Source organism: Heloderma suspectum, chromosome 3 (assembly GCF_057233095.1).
Source record: "Heloderma suspectum isolate Gila_16-S chromosome 3, 16-S_ref, whole genome shotgun sequence".
NCBI classification, from domain to species: Eukaryota; Metazoa; Chordata; class Lepidosauria; order Squamata; family Helodermatidae; genus Heloderma; species Heloderma suspectum.
In genome coordinates this window covers 186,417,127-186,435,694 of record NC_139460.1, presented here as the reverse complement: position 1 = coordinate 186,435,694, position 18,568 = coordinate 186,417,127, and the positions used below count along the sequence as shown (strand labels likewise).

The 18,568-nt window shown below is 43.6% G+C and overlaps 1 protein-coding gene across 16 annotated transcripts in view; it reads left to right on the top strand.

The window, feature by feature from the left end:
- USP54 (ubiquitin specific peptidase 54) overlaps positions 1 to 18,568 on the top strand; it is a 225,899-nt gene that overhangs the window by 57,975 nt on the left and 149,356 nt on the right. For all 16 annotated transcript variants that reach the window (XM_084841352.1, XM_084841363.1, XM_084841348.1 and 13 more), the window contains one exon: positions 10,396 to 10,488. In XM_084841352.1, coding sequence (XP_084697478.1) covers positions 10,396 to 10,488 — 93 coding nt within the window. The remainder of the gene's footprint in view (positions 1 to 10,395; positions 10,489 to 18,568) is intronic.

Here is an 18,568-nt window from a genome sequence, read left to right as displayed (position 1 = left end):
AGGAAGAAAAGAAGAGGCTTGGGTTGAAAACCTGTTTGCTTTTTGTCTCCTAGGTTTCCCCAAACTATTCAGTTAAAACACACACACACACCATCCACAATGCACCAACAGCACAGCCGTCAAAAATTACAAAAGGAATTTAAAGCTGCAATACTGTAAGGCATGTAAACCTGGAAGTGAATCCCATTGAACTCAGTGGAGCTTACTTCTGAGTAGATTTGTATTGCATTGTAAAGCAGCAACAAGTATTTGCCATGTCCATTCCTACGCAAATAATGATTTGATCCCAGCAACACTTGCAATGTAGTGGAAGTCTGGTTTGCCTCTCTGTCCTTGTGATGCTGCTGCTGCTCACATCTCTGTAGTGCATCTGCTGTTCCCCGTACCAGGAGCAGGATCCTCTCTGCCTACACAGACCCAGGGCACAAGTGCAGCTGTCCAGAACAATTGGCCTGGCAGCTCTGCACAGGCACACTCCTCAGTCTCTTCTGTCATGCAAGGCTCTGGAAGGATAGTAAAAACAATAGCAACCTCCTGGCACCTGAGAAAAGGAGGAGAGACCTGTCACCGCGTTTCCTCGAGCAGAGCAGGAGAGGCAATGCTGCTCATGGGCAGCAGGCCTGTGGAGTGGTGGCAGTGAGATACAGCAGTGGCTGACTCCCACACGCTTGGTAAAACAGTAGCAGGTAGTGGTGGGGCCAGTCCTTTGCTCCTCCTGATCCGCTGACTGAAACTATGGTCTCAGTCTGCCCCATGGGAGATTCAGGCCTACAGAGTGAGACTTTTCACTTGTTTTACAAAGGTTTGGCACAACTGGGTGGGTGGGTGGGGGCTTAACCCTTCTTGCACTCCTGTCTCTTCAGACGTCCCATCAAATGATACAGACACACCCACATTTTTTCCCTTCACCCTATGGATAGGCATTGCTGGATGTTAATGGAGAAAACCCCTTCATGGATCACTGCCTTGTTGTGGCGAAGGGGCTTGTGTAACTCAATGAAGCCATAACCTATGCCGTGCAGGGCCATCCAAGACGGACAGGTCATGGTGGAGAGTTCTGACAAAATGTGGTCCACTGGAGAAGGAAATGGCAACCCACTCCAGTATTCTTGCCAAGAAAACCCCATGGAACGTATCACAAGGCTAAAAGATATGACGCTGGAAGATGAGCCCCTCAGGTCGGAAGGTGTCCAATATACTACTGGGGAAGAGCAGAGGGAATTTCCAAGTAGTGCCAGAAAGAGTGAAGCAGCTGGGCCAAAGCCGAAAGGGTAATCAGCTGTGGATGTGTCTGGTGGTGAAAAGAAAGTCCGATGCTGTAAAGAACAATATTGTTTATTGTTTAGGAACCTGGAATATAAGATCAATGAATCAAGGTAAGCTGGAAGTGGTCAAACATGAGATGGCAAGATTGAACATCGATACCTTGGGAATCTGTGAACTAAAATGGACAAGCATGGGCGAATTTAATTCAGGTGACCATCCCACTTCTGACACTATTTGCTTTTGAGAGCTCCAACTGAATTGGAGGGGTGTGGCCTGAGTACTCCCAGCAGCTGACTGGGCGGGAAGCTTCAGTCTGTTTCCCGCCTCCCAGCTTAGCAGAGCAGAGCAGAGCAAGCTGCTCCAGCTGGTCCAGGGACTACAGAAGCAGGCAAGCTCCCAGAGAGCGAGCGAACAGGGGGAGCAAACAGGAGTTGGCCAGGGGAGTTGCAGGGGTTGAAGAGACAAAGGAGACAAAGGAGACAGAGGCTAAGAGGTAAGTGGGTTGCAGGAAGCCCAGGGGGCTGCCCTTTATCCTTCTGATTGGCTGTGAGCTCACCAGGTGCTTCTGAGAGCTCCAACTGAATTGGAGGGGTGTGGCCTGAGTACTCCCAGCAGCTGACTGGGTGGGAAGCTTCAGTCTGTTTCCCGCCTCCCAGCTGAGCAGAGCAGAGCAAGCTGCTCCAGCTGGTCCAGGGACTACAGAAGCAGGCAAGCTCCCAGAGAGCGAGCGAACAGAGCGAGTGAACAGGGGGAGCAAACAGGAGTTGGCCAGGGGAGTTCGGCAGGGGAGGTCAAGGGGGAGGCCCCTAACATTTTTTTTAATTATTTTTATTTTTTATTTTAACTAACTTTTTTCCATTTATTTGTCTTGTAACACACACTTTCACACCAGTGGGACTCTGCTTTTAACCTCTCCTGAGTAGAGGAGCAGGCACAGGCTAGTCTAGAACAATCACAAAGCTAGACACAAAAAAGGAAAAGAGGCTATGGAAGGACAAGACTCTCCAGTGGTGGTGAGCTGCAAGGTGTGTGCAATGTTTGTTTTCTTGCCGGAGAACAACATGGCCTACACCTGCAACAAGTGCAAGTTGATCACGCTGCTGGAGGAGTTCTTGGACAGAATGGGGGAACTACAGCAGCAAAGGGCAGACCAGAAGCTTGAAGAGCAACAGCAAGATGAGGCAGTGGGAAATGCTGAGGTGAAGAAAAATGGAATAGAGGATACTCCTTGGAAAAGGGTGACAGTTAGGAGAAGAAGAACTAGACGCCACTCTGCACTGGTGGAAGCAGTGGAGCTGTGGAACCGATTCCAGGTACTTGCAGATGAGACTGGAGGACAGCCTGCAGAGGAAGAATCACAGGGGAACCTGCATGAGAATGAGCAAGAGGCTAAAGGTCAGTCAAACAGAGGCGATGAAACCCAGGCCTACAAGAAGAAGAAGAGAAGAGTGGTAGTAGTGGGAGACTCCTTGCTGCGTGGGGTCGAGACCCAAGTATGTCGCGAAGACCCAGGGACTCGCCAGGTATGTTGTCTCCCGGGAGGACAGATTAGAGACGTGACTGAAAGGTTGCCTATACTCATAAAGCCCACTGACAGGTATCCCTTTCTTCTCATCCATGTGGGAACAAATGATACCGCCAAGCGGAGCTACGAAGAGATCACGTCAGACTTTGAAGCTTTGGGAAGGAAACTCAAGAACTTTGGGGCCCAGATAGTTTTCTCATCCATCCTTCGAGTAGTTAGAAGAGGGATAGAAAGGGAACGAAAAATACTCCGGGTGAATGACTGGCTACGAAGGTGGTGCCGACGAGAGAGATTTGGATTCTGGGACCACGGGCTATACTTCCTGGAAGATGGGCTGTTGGCTAGGGATGGGTTGCACCTCACAAAAGATGGGAAGAATGTGTTTGGCCACAGCATGAAGAACTTCATCAGGAGGGCTTTAAACTGAATCCTACGGGGAAGGGAGATGTAATGTTGGGGGTAATGATGGACATAGGCGCATGCTCTGCAATGGAGAGAACAGCTCTAATAGCACCCAATAATAGTCTTCAGACACATGTAGGAAGAAAGCCAGACTATGAAGCACATGGTCTTCGATGTCTATATACTAATGCCCAGAGTATGGGAAACAAACAGAACGAACTTGAACTCTTAATACAAGAGGGAAATTATGACCTGATAGGTATAACTGAGACTTGGTGGGATGACTCTCATGACTGGAATACAGCAATTGAAGGATATAACTTGTTCAAAAAGAACAGGAGGAACAGAAAGGGAGGTGGGGTTGCACTGTATGTGAAAAATACGTATCTCTGCACAGAAATACAGGAGGAGGAGCTTGGTAGCCCCATCGAGAGCATCTGGGTTGAAATAAATGGAGCAAAGAATAAAAGGAACCTGGTGGTCGGAGTCTACTATCGGCCACCCAATCAAGGAGAAGACGAGGATGAAACTTTTGAAAAGCAAATAGCCATGTTTTAAGGAAGCATGATGTAGTAGTAATGGGAGACTTCAATTTCCCTGATATTTGTTGGGAGACAAATTCTGCCAAACATGGCCCCTCCAGGAAATTCCTGACTTGTGTTGCGGATAACTTCCTCTTACAGAAAGTAGAGGAAGGAACTAGAGGATCGGCTATCCTTGACTTGATCCTAACCAACAGAGATGACTGAGTGGATAAAGTAGCAGTTACAGGAACTCTGGGGGAAAGCGACCATGTTGTACTTGAGTTCTTGGTTCTAAGGGAAGCAAAATCCGAGTGTAGTCAAACGCGTACCCTGGATTTTAGGAAAGCTGATTTTCATAAACTCAGAACAATGATCAGTAAGGTCCCATGGCAAGCGACGCTAACGAGAAAAGGAGTCCAAGATGGGAGCTTTTAAAAAAGGAAATACCCAAGGCACAATCACAAGCAATTCCAACAAGAAGAAAAGGTGGAAGACAACAGAAGAAGCCAATGTGGCTTCACAATAAGCTCAGGGATGACCTGAAAACAAAAAAAGGACACATATAGGAAGTGGAAAGAAGGCCAAGTAACAAAGGAAGAGTACAGGCAGATAGCACAGAATTGCAGGGATGGCGTCAGGAAGGCTAAAGCTGAGAATGAGCTGAGGTTAGCGAGGGATGTTAAAAACAACAAAAAGGCTTTCTTCAGCTACGTGCATAGTAAAAGGCAGAGGAAAGAAATGGTGGTTCAGCTATTAAATCAGGATGGCAAAAGGATAACAGATGACAAAGAAAAGGCAGAGGTGCTCAATTCCTACTTTGGCTCAGTCTTCTCCCAAAAGAGGGTCTATGACCCCACTGGCAAAGGCGAAGTCAAGGCTGAAGGGGCAGGATTGCAGCTTGAGATTGACAGGCATATGGTCAAGGAACACCTAATTACTTTGAATGAGTTCAAATCTCTAGGGCCAGATGAACTGCATCCTAGAGTCATAAAGGAACTGGCAGAAGAACTCTCAGAACCGCTGTCTATTCTCTTTGAGAAATCATGGAGGACGGGGGAAGTGCCAGATGACTGGAGCAGGGCTAACGTTGTCCCTATCTTCAAAAAGGGTAAAAAGGAGGAACCTGGGAACTACAGACCAGTCAGTCTGACATCAATCCCTGGTAAAATTCTGGAGCAGATGATAAAGGAATCCATCTGGAAGCACCTTGACAACAATGCCGTGATTACTTGAAGCCAACATGGATTTGTCAAAAACAAGTCCTGCCAGACAAATCTGATCTCATTTTTTGATCAAGTAACCTCCCTTGCAGACCGTGGGAATGCTGTAGACATCATATACCTCGACTTCACTTTGTTTTCGACAAAGTGCCCCATGATCTCCTGATGAGCAAACTAGCTCAAAGTGGGCTAGATGAAACAACTATCCGGTGGATCCACAGTTGGCTACAGAATCGGACTCAAAGAGTGCTTATCAATGTGACCTTCTCAAACTGGGGAGAGGTAACGAGTGGGGTACCGCAGGGCTCAGTCCTGGGCCCATTGCTCTTAACATTTTTATGAATGACTTGGAGGAGGAGGTGCAGGCAATGCTGATCAGATTTGCAGATGACACAAAATTGGGCGGAATAGCTAATACTTTGGAAGACAGAAACAAAATGCAAAGTGATCTTGGTAGACTGGAGCGCTGGGCAGAAAACAACAGAATGACATTTCATAGGGATAAATGTCAAGTTCTGCACCTAGGAAAAAGAAACCAAATGCACAGTTACAAGATGGGGGATACGTGACTTAACCATACTACAAGCGAGAAGGATCTTGGAATTGTTGTCGATCACAAGCTGAATATGAGCCAACAATGTGATGTGGCTGCAAAAAAGGCAAATGCTCTTTTGGGCTGCATTCATAGAAGCATAGCTTCCAAATCCCGGGAAGTACTAGTTCCCCTCTACTCAGCACTGGTTAGGCCTCATCTGGAGTATTGTGTCCAGTTCTGGGCACCACACTTTAAGAAGGATACAGACAAGCTGGAGAGGCTTCAGAGGAGGACAACAAAGATGATCAGGGGACTGGAAACAAAGCCCTATGAAGAGAGACTGAAAGAACTGGGCATGTTTAGCCTTGAGAAGAGAAGACTGAGGGGAGATGTGATAGCACTCTTCAAGTACTTGAAAGGTTATCCCAGAGAGGAAGGCCAGGATCTCTTCTTGATCATCCCAGAGTGCAGGACACGGAATAATGGGCTCAAGTGACAGGAAGCCAGATACCGGCTGAACATCAGGAAAAACTTCCTGACTGTAAGAGCAATACAACAATGGAACGAATTACCTGGGGAGATGGTGGGCTCTCCCACACTGGAGGCCTTCAAGACGAGGCTGGACAGCCATTTGTCAAGGATGCTCTGACTTGGATTCCTGCATTGAGCAGGGGGTTGGACTCGATGGCCTTGTAGGCCCCTTCCAGCCCTACTATTCTATGATTCTATATCTACTACTGTGGGCAAGAATCCCTTAGAAGAAATGGAGTAGCGCTCATAGTCAACAAAAGGGTGGGAAAAGCAGTATTGGGTACAATCTCAAAAACGATAGAATGATCTCAGTATGAATCCAAGGCAACCCATTCAACATCACAGTAATTCAAGTCTATGCCCCAACCGCTGATGCTGAAGAAGCTGAGGTTGATCGGTTCTATGAAGACCTACAACACCTTCTAAAACTAACACCAAAAAAAGATGTCCTCTTTATCATAGGGGATTGGAATGCTAAAGCAGGAAGTCAAGAAATCACCGGGATAACAGGCAAGCATGGCCTTGGTGTACAAAATGAAGCAGGACAAAGGCTAATAGAGTTTTGCCAAGGGAACATGCTGATCATAGCAAACACTCTTTTCCAACAGCACAAGAGGCGACTCTACACATGGACATCACCAGATGGTCAATATCGAAATCAGATTGATTATGTCCTTTGCAGCCAAAGATGGAGAAGCTCTATACAGTCAGTAAAAACAAGACCTGGAGCTGACTGTAGCTCAGCTCATGAGCTTCTTCTTGCAAAATTTCGGCTTAAATTGAAGAACGTAGGGAAAACCACTAAACCACTCAAGTATGACCTCAATCATATCCCTTATGAATATACAGTGGAGGTGAGGAATAGATTTAAGGGATTAGACCTGATAGACAGAGTGCCTGAGGAACTATGGATGGAGGTCCATAACATTGTTCAGGAGGCAGCAACTCAATCCATCCCAAAGAAAAAGAAATGCAAGAAAGCCACGTGGCTGTCTGATGAGGCTTTACAAGTAGCTGAGGAAAGAAGGGAAGCGAAAAGCAAGGGGGGAAGGGGAAGATATATCCAACTGAATGCAGATTTCCTGAGAATAGCAAGGAGAGACAAGAAGGCCTTTTTAAATGAACAATGCAAAGAAATCGAGGAAAACAACAGAATGGGAGAGACTAGAGATCTCTTCAAGAAAATTGGAGATCTCAAGGGAACGTTTTGTGCCAAGACGGGCATGAAAAAGGACAAAGAAGGCAGGGACCTAACAGAAGCAGATGAGATGAAGAAGAGGTGGAAAGAATACACAGAAGAACTATACAGGAAAGATCTGAATGTCCCTGATAGCCATGATAGTGCGGTCACTGAACTTGAGCCGGACATCCTAGAGAGTGAAGTCAAGTGGGCCTTAGGAAGCGGAGATGACAGTATTCCAGCTGAGCTATTTAAGATCCTAAAAGATGATGCTGTTAAAGTGCTGCACGCAATATGCCAACAAATTTGCAACACTCAACAATGGCCACAAGACTGGAAAAGGTCACTTTACATTCCAATTCCAAAGAAGGGCAATGCCAAAGAATGTTCAAACTACCGTACAATTGCGCTCATTTCACATGCCAGCAAGGTGATGCTCAAAATCCTACAAGCTAGGCTTCAGCAGTATGTGAACCGTGAATTAGCGGAAGTACAAGCTGGGTTTCGAAGAGTCAGAGGAACTAGAGATCAAATCGCCAACATTTGCTGGATCATGGAGAAAGCAAGAGAATTCCAGAAAAACGTCTATTTCTGCTTCATTGACTACGCTAAAGCCTTTGATTGTGTGGATCACAACAAACTGTGGCAAATTCTTAAAGAGATGGGAATACCAGACCACCTTACCTGTCTCCTGAGAAACCTGTACGAGGGTCAAGAAGGAACAGTAAGAACCGGACATGGAACAACCAATTGGTTCAAAATTGGGAAAGGAGTACAACAAGGCTGTATATTGTCGCCCTGCTTATTTAACTTATATGCAGAGTACATCATGAGAAACGCCGGGTTGGATAAATCACAGGTCGGAATTAAAATTGCTGGGAGAATGATCAACAACCTCAGATACGCAGACGATACCACCCTAATGGCAGTAAGCGAAGAGGATCTAAAGTGTCTCTTGTTGAGGGTGAAAGTGGAGAGTGCAAAAGCTGGTTTGTAACTCAACATTACAAAGATGAAGATCATAGCGTCTGGCCCCATCTCTTCCTGGCATATAGAAGGGGAAGAAATGGAAGCAGTGACAGATTTTATTTTCTTGGGCTCCAAGATCACTGCAGACGGTGGCTATAGCCATGAAATTAAAAGACGCTTGCTCCTTGGGAGGAAAGCTATGGCAAACCTAGACAGCATAATAAGAAGCAGAGACATCACCTTACTGACAAAGGTTCGTATAATCAAAGCTATGATTTTCCCAGTAGCAATGTATGGCTGTGAGAGCTGGACTATAAGGAAGGCTGAGCGCCTAAGAATCGATGCTTTCGAACTGTGGTGCTGGAGAAGACTCTTACGAGTCCCCTGGACTGCAAGGAGGTCCAATCAGTCAATCCTAAAGGAAATCAATCCTGAGTGCTCATTGGAAGGACGGATAGTGACGCTGAAACTCAAATATTTTGGCCACCTAATGCGAAGAGAAAACTCCCTGGAAAAGACCCTGATGCTGGGAAAGATTGAAGGCAAACGGAGAAGGGGACGGCAGAGGATGAGATGGCTAGATAGCATCACCGATGCAATGAATATGGACTTGAGCACACTCCGGGAGAGAGCGGAGGACAGGAAGGCCTGGCGTGCTGTGGTCCATGGGGTCACGAAGAGGCAGACACGACTGAACGAATGAACATCAACAACAACAGTGGAGAAAAAGTACAATATTAATTGCAGTGTGGAACCGTTAATTTAATTCTGCTTACATCCAAAAGGAGAAGAATGATGCCTCAGCAATGCTAAGGAATCCCAGTATGGAAGCAGCATAATATTCTTGAATTTTTCTACAATTCCACCATCAACTGCGCTAGGAGATGCCAACATATATAATCTATTTTCCTGTTTTAATTTAATTTAATTTAATTTAATCGGAGTTAAGTATCATTTATAGAGGACTTTTAAATGAGTTCTTCCTTTAGTAGTTGAGATTGTAGATTTTTGTTCATTTGTTTTCCACACCTATCATTCCATTTATTTTTAACTCTTGAATTCTTATATTCATCTGATGTCGAGTTTGCATATATTTTAGATATTATTTCCTTGTTCATGTTTTAACTATATCAGAGTTCTTCAAATATAGTCATATTTCTGTTGATATCTCTAAAGCTTAATTAAAGATGCTGTATATGGAAATACTTGTAATAGTTTGAGTCCGATTCAGTATTGCATCAATGTCAGTATACTGCAATATCTCTCAATTTAAAAAGAAATCATTTTCCTACAAAGTCCAGCATTTTCTCAAATGTATAAATGTAAATTTTACATCACTGAAAATAATCATTATAAAAATTAAACACAGTTGGTGTGATATCTAAATTCAGTTTATGTGGAAACATTTTCCAACATGATAACCAAGAGTATATCAGTGGATTTAAATACATTGTGTCCAATTTGCTGTAATATACCACAATAAAGTTTTCATTGGTATTTCCAGTCCTTGTTCTTGTACTATCAGCTCTTGAACGTGTTCTAAAACGAAGCTTCAAGTGATACTATGGGTGTGTTCAGATTATCATATCTCCACATAATAAACTGAGATGTGAACTAGCCTTATGCCTGTACATATAGCCGTTTTCCTTCTTGGTGTGCCCCAATTAAACCTGGAAATCTTCATACGTATAGTTTCCTGTTTCATCTGAACCTGGAAACTATGGTTGCCAAGTTTGGAAAAAGCCAGGATTTAAAACTGATTTTAGACCATGGTTTAGGGTCCAGCTTGTTCTGAACTTAATAACCAGAGTTTCCTGGCTTCTTGGGGTGCACTTAGAAGGGAGGAGGGAAGGGGTGGCATGAGGATGGAACATACAGACAAAGGTCCTGCATATCTTAGATTTATTAAAGCAAGATATCATTTTCTGAATGCAGCCAATCTATGTCGACATATATTTGGAACCCTCATACCCTTTTTAGTTTATTTTGGAACATATCTTAAACAGTCCTAAGGCGCTTATTGCCATCCATAAATGTTTATTTTCTTTCTGATTATATGAGCCTACATTTTGGGATAGATAAGGTTAGAAATAAAATTGTACTCTCTGGAATCTATCTATCTTGAAGATGCTTAGGTGCTTTTGATGAATTTTTACCTTTCTGATTTTAGCCAAGGCTTCTTATCTAAGGCATTCTGAAGTTAATTAATTATAAACAACCCCTTGTTCTGCTTTGCTTTATAGGTTCTCTGGCATCTTGATATTTTTCGACGCAGTTTTCGACAGCTTACAACACACAAATGCATGGGAGATTCCTGTATATTTTGTGCTCTCAAAGTAAGTAATGCATTGAGTTGCCATTAGAGAGAAAAAGTAGTCAGCTTGGGTAGTTTAATTAAAATATCAGACCAAAATTCAGTGTGTACTAGATGCACCTGGGAAAGAGAGAACAATGTTGTAGTAGCATCATTTTATTATTTCATAGGATGTATGCACAGTTTTGGTTGCCTTAGTTTAGAGGATACTTGGTAGAGCAGGGGGTGGGAATAGTTAAGCACAACAAAAATGGCCAGGTTTAGAGACGGAAGTATCTCAGACTTTTGTCTCTAAATTTTGATGAAAAAAGATAACTAGGGAAATAAAACATGATTGGAATACATGTTGCAAACATGTGCCACTATTTCCTAGGGAAACAAAAAACCCTAAAAAAACTAGAGAACAAACGGCGACGTGGTATGCATAGAATAATCAAAAGAGTTCTATTTAATATGCTATATGGAATGTGATGTGATTGCATGTTATGGTGGCAAATATAATTGCTTTGAAAGAAAGTACGAGAGGACAGAGAGGAGTATCAATGGCTTATTCACAGAGCTGATTGAATGTAGAATGACTCAGTGAATTGTTTATAATATATAAATGCATCCCTTAGTATCTGTTCTGGGCAGTATCCTAAAATATGTGTTTTATATAGCTCTGGCTATCTAGAATAACAGATGGTCCTGTAAAAAATCATTATATTGCAGATCCAGATCAAGCAATGGAACCCAGATCAAGCAATGCAACCCCATAAAGTTTAAGTATGTAGTTCAGTGAATGAATTATCTGAGTATTGGAGCCACGGTTGTGGCTCCAGTAGATAAGGCGATCGGTAGAATAAGGGTTCCATAATGTTAAATGGAAATCAGGGGGTGGGTCATTCTAACCTTAATAAAATTGAAAAGGTGTCACCAATCTTCTTGAAATTTCCATGTGCCAGAAAGTAATGTCCATTTTACATAACCTCAAAATTTTAGGAAGATTGGTTAAAGATTGAGGGAGAAAGGGCAGTTAACAGAAAAAAGAAAATAAAAGCTTGGTCATGCAAAAGTGTTCCTGAAAACACGTGTTGGCAGCCTTTTTGCCCATCATTTGTGAAAAACTCTAGGCTCCTTATTTTAAAGATGGATGTTTTCCTATTCCCTTTATATTGTAGTTGGTGGAATGGAATTTATTTTTTAATTCAATTAACTTTTTTAAAAAAATATTTTTTATTTTATAATGAAGTCTATGGGAGTCTCATAACGCAGCACTTGGAATGTTGAGGGATGGAGGGGAATAACTGCCATGTAGAGGAAAAGCAGAACCTTATGCAAGTTTCTGGGACCTCTGTGTGTGTATGTGTATGCAGACAAGCAATCCCCTCAGTGTGACCGGACCCCAATACTGTTTACTGGTCTGTGCTCCCACCTGTTCCCCTTCTTCCTCTGCTCCCTCCTTTCCCCTTAATTGCTTGTGTTACTAAGGTCCCCTTTTGGGTTCAAGTGCTAGAAACAGAGGTCTTAGAGGGAAGCTATGAAATGGAATGAAGTGAAACTTTGGTTCATAAGCAGGCCTGTCTTTCCTTGACGGCAGAAACTTTTGCTACCTGAAATCTGAAAAACAGGCAGTCACGCTGACAAAGCAGCGGTCAAGCTGTGGAACAATGGACCAGCATGAGAAAATGTGACAATGTTTGTTACTCCCTGCAGCTAGCAGCTCCATGATTCCAAAGTGCTCACATGTACCCTGATAAGGCCTAGAGTAACATCAGCTGCCTAAAATAATGAGCAACTGTCCCTGCAGATTTCTGCCCGCCACTATGTCATTCACCAATCCAGCACCAAATTTTCCAGTTAGCAACTAGGGGAAAGAGCCAATCAAAAAGCAGAAAATGGAGGGGTGTCAAGGGATTAAAGAAAGTAACAGCACCCTGTGAAAAAGACAAGACCCACGTTTGTTCCAACCTGTTTTGCGTGACGTTTACTTTTTACTTAACTGTGAACTTTGTTAGCAAACTTTGGTTTGTTTTGAGAGCTTTTTGCACTCAGCCTGGTTCTTGCCTCCCTTTTGGGAGAGGAACAGTCCTCTTTTATCTTTTTGAACATGTTTTCCCTTGCTTTGAGACTATTTTGGGCTATCGTTCCCCAAGCCAGTTTCTCTGAGCACCTGCTCCTGAGCAGCTTGGTATAGTTTTTGCCTCTGGTGAAGCTTGGGCTTCACAACACTTTTCATTTTAAAATATTTTCTTCACTGTCTGCTTGGATTAATTTTCCCTACCTGGACTTTGCTAAGTTCTACACTCTGGATTCTAGGAGAGGTCTCTTTCAACCTTCCTCTGGGTCCACAAAAGCCTTCTCTTCAGATCTCTGCTTTGGGATATGTAGCTATACCTTCTTTTCAATTCTCCTCCCCCTGCCCCCACACCACTCCATTCCTTTTCCATAAAAGTTTGTACCATACTGCTGTAATGTTGAAAGTGACAAACACTGCCAAACTACTGCTGGGCCTACTAACATAGTTTTGAGCATACTAACATTGGGCCTACTAACATTTTTTAATATACCTTAGCAACAGTTTAACCGTAGTGTATTTTTCATAGTGCACAGATGTATTTTCTTTGTAATCATTGCATGTTTCACGTTTTACATCTGTACCTGATGTTTCTTTGCATTTACTTTTCTTTATAAACCATTCATATCTTAAGACTGCTTATGTGGCAAGTTAAAAGGTATTCACTGTTTTCCTGATTAAGTTTTAAGATATATATTTCAACCAGCCTAGTACCTTAAAGAGTTACAGAGTTGGGGGAAATCCTCAATCTCTTTGCGATCAGAGGCACTGAGTAAGGGATCTCTGGAGATAATTTAGACTGACCTCAAGCACATAACAGTATTCCCCCTTCTGAAGAGATCTGGACCCTAGACTACTAAAGACAAACAAACTGGCTGACCATAATAACAGTTTTTCATGTGCCTATTTGCTTTATGGGGCAGGTGCTCCTGCAGGCTACCAAATGGAGGGCCTAACAGGCCATAGAGTTGCCTGACTGGGTCTGCCAGAAACCTGGCCTCACCAGTCCTTGCAGGTCCACATTCTACAGCTGAACTTGATGGGATCCCACCATCCACCCCGGCTTTATTTTACTGACCTCCCCTGGCTGGGCCTTGCAGGGAACTATATGGATAGATGGAGCAGGCATACACAGTCTGCACAGAGTGCTGAAAGTGACAAATCTAAAAGCAGGTACTGTGGGGATACATTTGCTTTTCAAAAACCAAGGAAATTCAATAATCAAAAGACCTGCCAGTTTAAAAGACCAGAAGCTGATGCTATCTCAGGTTGGTCCAAACTCCACAAGCCAGGAAATTGGAAGCTGACATGTCCCGTGATCGGTCAGGATGTTGTTCAATGCCACAAATTGTGCTTGCTTACAACTTACCCGCCATGTACTCACACGTTTCCTGGGTCTTTCAATCCCAAATCCAGTTTGGGAGGATAGAGTGCCTAGGAGCAGCAAAGATGCTCCGTGTTGTCCTGGTCCTTATGAAGCATCTGAGCCTTACTGTATTGCTAGAGAAATCCTACTTTGAGGTGACCCATGCCTGTTGGTTGCTTACATCAGTAGCATGCAGGATGGGGTGAACAGTGAGAGGGAATCCTCTCCTTGTACCCCTCACCTTCCTTATATTATGTTTATGTGTCACTACAAGGTAAGAGTGAATTACGCTGCACTGGGAATCAAGTTTTTTATTCTGGATTCTGAGTTGCACCATCATAAATGAGACAAAATCATTCAGCACTACACTATGAGTTCCACCAGCAGGCATGCTTAAAGGTTTTTGGGGTTGCTTTCTAATATGAGATGTTTGGTTGTGATAGAATGGGTTTAGAGTCTGAAAAGGAAAATATTCATTCACTACCACATTGAGATTTCCAACAGCTCACATAGAATCATAGAATAGTAGGGTTGGAAGGGGCCTACAAGGCCATCAAGTCCAACCCCCTGCTCAATGCAGGAATCCAAGTCAGAGCATCCCTGACAGATAGCTGTCGATCCTCGTCTTGAGTGCCTCCAGTGTGGGAGAGCCCACTACCTCCCTAGGTCATTGGTTCCATTGTCGTATTGCTCTAACAGTCAGGAAGTTTTTCCTGATGTTCAGCCGGAATCTGGCTTCCTGTCACTTGAGCCCATTATTCCGTGTCCTGCACTCCGGGATGATCAAGAAGAGATCCTGGCCTTCCTCTCTGGGACAACCTTTCAAGTACTTGAAGAGTGCTATCACATCTCCCCTCAGTCCTCTCATCTCAAGGCTAAACATGCCCAGTTCTTTCAGTCTCTCTTCATAGGGCTTTGTTTCCAGCCCACTGATCATCCTTGTTGCCCTCCTCTGAACCCTCTCCAGTTTGTCTGCATCCTTTTTAAAATGCGGTGTCCAGAACTGGACACAGTACTCCAGATGAGGCCGAACTTGTGCTGAGTAGAGGGGAACTAGTACTTCCCGGGATTTGGAAGCTATGCTTCTTTGAATGCAGCCCAAAAGAGCATTTGCCTTTTTTGCAGCCATATCACATTGTTGGCGCATATTCAGCTTGTGATCTACATCAATTCCAAGATCCTTCTCACTTGTAGGGTTGTTGAGCCACGTATCCCCCATCTTGTAACTGTGCATTTGGTTTCTTTTTCCTAGGTGCAGAACTTGCCATTTATCCCTATTAAATGTCATTCTGTAGTTTTCTGCCCAGCGCTCCAGTCTACCAAGATCACTTTGAATTTTGTTTCTGTCTTCCAAAGTATTAGCTATCCCGCCCAATTTTGTGTCATCTGCAAATCTGATCAGCATTCCCTGCACCTCCTCCTCCAAGTCATTCATAAAAATGTTGAAGAGCACTGGGCCCAGGACTGAGCCCTGCGGTACCCCGCTCGGTACCTCTCCCCAGTTTGAGAAGATCCCATCGACAAGTACTCTTTGAGTCCGATTCTGTAGCCAACTGTGGATCCACCAGATCATTGTTTCATCTAGCCCACTTTGAGCTAGTTTGCTCATCAGGGCATCATGGGGCACTTTGTCGAAAGCTTTGCTAAAGTCGAGGTATATGATGTCTACGGCATTTCCACAGTCAACAAGGGAGGTTACCTGATCCAAAAATGAGATCAGATTCATCTGGCAGGATTTGTTCTTGACTTTGAGTCATCACTGCATTGTTCTCAAGGTGCTTACAGATGGATTGCTTTATCATCTGCTCCAGAATGTTCCCAGGGATCGATGTCAGACTGACTGGTCTGTAGTTCCCAGGTTCCTCCTTTTTACCCTTTTTGAAGATAGGGACACTATTAGATCTCCTCCAGTCATCTGACACTTCACCCGTCCTTCATGATTTCTCCAAGATAATAGAAAGTGGTTCTGAGAGTTCTTCTGCCAGTTCCTTTATGACTCTAGGATGCAGTTCATCTGGCCCTGGAGATTTGAACTCATTCAAAGTAATTAGATGTTCCTTGACCATATGCTTATCGATCTCAAGCTATAATCCTGCCCCTTCAGCCTGTACTTTCCTTTGCCAGGGGGCCCATAGACCCTCTTTTGGGACAAGACTGAGCCAAAGTAGGAAATGAGCACCTCTGCCTTTTCTTTGTCACCTGTTATCATTTTGCCATCATTTAATAGCTGAACCACCCTTTCTTTCCTCTGTCTTTTACTATGCACATAGCTGAAGAAAGCCTTTTTGTTGCTTTGAGCATCCCTTGCTAACCTCAGCTCGTTCTCAGCTTTAGCTTTCCTGACACCATCCCTGCCATTCTGTGCTACCTGCCTGTACTCTTCCTTTGTTACTTGGCCTTCTTTCCACTTCCTATATGTGTCCTTTTTTTGTTTTCAGGTCCTCTCTAAGCTTTTTGTGAAGCCACATTGGCTTCTTCTGTTGTCTTCCACCTTTTCTTCTTGTTGGAATTGTTTGTAATTGTGCCCTGAGAATTTCTTTTTTTAAAAGCTCCCACCCATCTTGGACTCCTTTTCTCGTTAGCGTCGCTTGATATGGGACCTTTCTGATCATTGTTCTGACTTTATGAAAATCAGCTTTCCTAAAATCCAGGGTACGCGTTTGACTACACTCAGCTTTTGCTTCCCTTAGAACCAAGAACTGAAGTACAACATGGCCGCTCTCCCCCAGAGTTCCTGTAACTGCTACTTTATCCACTAAGTCATCTCTGTTGGTTACGATCAAGTCAAGGATAGCTGATCCTCTAGGTCCTTCCTCTGCTTTCTTTAGGAGGACGTTATCCACCACACAAGTGAAGAATTTCTTGGAGGGGCCATGTTTTGCAGAATTTGTCTCCCAACAAATATTGGGGAAATTCAAGTCTCCCATTACTACTACATCATGCTTCGTTGGAACATTGGCTATTTGCTTTTCAAAGTTTCATCCTCGTCTTCTCCTTGATTGGGTGGCTGGTAGTAGACTCCGACCACCAGGTTCCTTTTATTCTTTGCTCCATTTATTTTGATCCAGATGCTCTCGATGGGGCTACCAAGCTCATCCTCCTGTATCTCTGTGCAGAGATACGTATTTTTCACATACAGTGCAACTCCACCTCCCTTTCTGTTCCTCCTATTCTTTTTAAATAAGTTATAACCTTCAATTGCTGTATTCCAGTCATGAGAGTCATCCCACCAAGTCTCAGTTATACCTATCAAGTCATAATTTCCCTCTTGTATTAAGAGTTCAAGTTCGTTCTGTTTGTTTCCCACACTCTGGGCATTGGTATATAGACATCGAAGACCATGTGCTTCATAGTCTGGCTTTCTTCCTACATGTGTCTGAAGACTGTTACTGGGTGCTATTAGAGCTTTTCTCTTCGATGCGGTGCATGAGTCTTCATCCATTGTTACCTCAGCTTTACATCTCCCTTCCCTGTAGGATTCAGTTTAAAGCCCTCCTGATGAAGTTCTTCATGCTGTGGCCAAACACATTCTTCCCAGCCTTTGCGAGGTGCATCCCGTCCCTTGCCAACAGCCCATCTTCCAGAAAGTATAGCCTGTGGTCCCAGAATCCAAATGTCTCATGCTGGTACAACCTTCATAGCCAGTCATTCACCCCGAGTATTTTTCGTTCCCTTTCTATCCCTCTTCTAACTACTGGAAGGATGAATGAGAAAACTATCTGGGCCCCAAAGTTCTTGAGTTTCCTTCCCAAAGCTTCAAAGTCTGACATGATTTCTTCGTAGCTCCGCTTGGCGGTATCATTTGTTCCCACATGGATGAGAAGAAAGGGATACTTGGCAGTGGGCTTTATGAGTGCAATACTGCAGGACCTTCCTGTGGTTGCTTTGAATCTTGAGATGCTTGGTGAAGACAAAACTGGTTTGTTTTGGTGGTATGATTTTTTAGTTTAAAAGAAGTGATAAGTGGAAGGCTTAAACACCCTCTTCCCAATATCACTTTACCTCAGAAAAGATGTGTCCGTTCAGGACTGTGAGCATAATTGTCTAACTTCATATTCTATGTAAGTCTCTGTGAGCACTTTTTAGAAGGGAGAAGGCAATGCTTTACAAAAATAATTCAGTGTAATAAATTGAGTAACTTCTGCTCAAAATCAGTATATTCCCCACCCCCACACTACTAAGTTATACTTTTCCTTTGTACCACTTAATAATATTTCAAACGCTTCCCCTCCCCACCAAAAAAACCCCAGCTTGGACATTTCTCACTATTATTGGCAGCATAATCAGTCATAATGTTTCTCGCAAATACAGCTACATGTACCACACACAGTTATTAGCAGTAGTACTGCTCTCAGCCTGGCTACATTGAAGGAGACACCAATGTCTCACTATCAACTCACCCAGTAGAGGCATGGGTCAACTCACAGAATAAAGGTGTGAGTAACCTCACAATACGATTCCTCTAGCAATACAGTAAGACTCGGATGCTTCATAAAGCAATACAGGACCAGGACAATGTGGAGTATCTTTGCTGGTTCCAGGTACTCCATCCTCCCAATCTGGATTTGGGACTGAAAGACCCAGAAAACTCATGGGTGCATGGAAGGTAAGTTGTAAGCAAGCAGAATTTGTGACATGGTACAACATCATGACTGATCATGGGGCATGTCAGATAAGGGA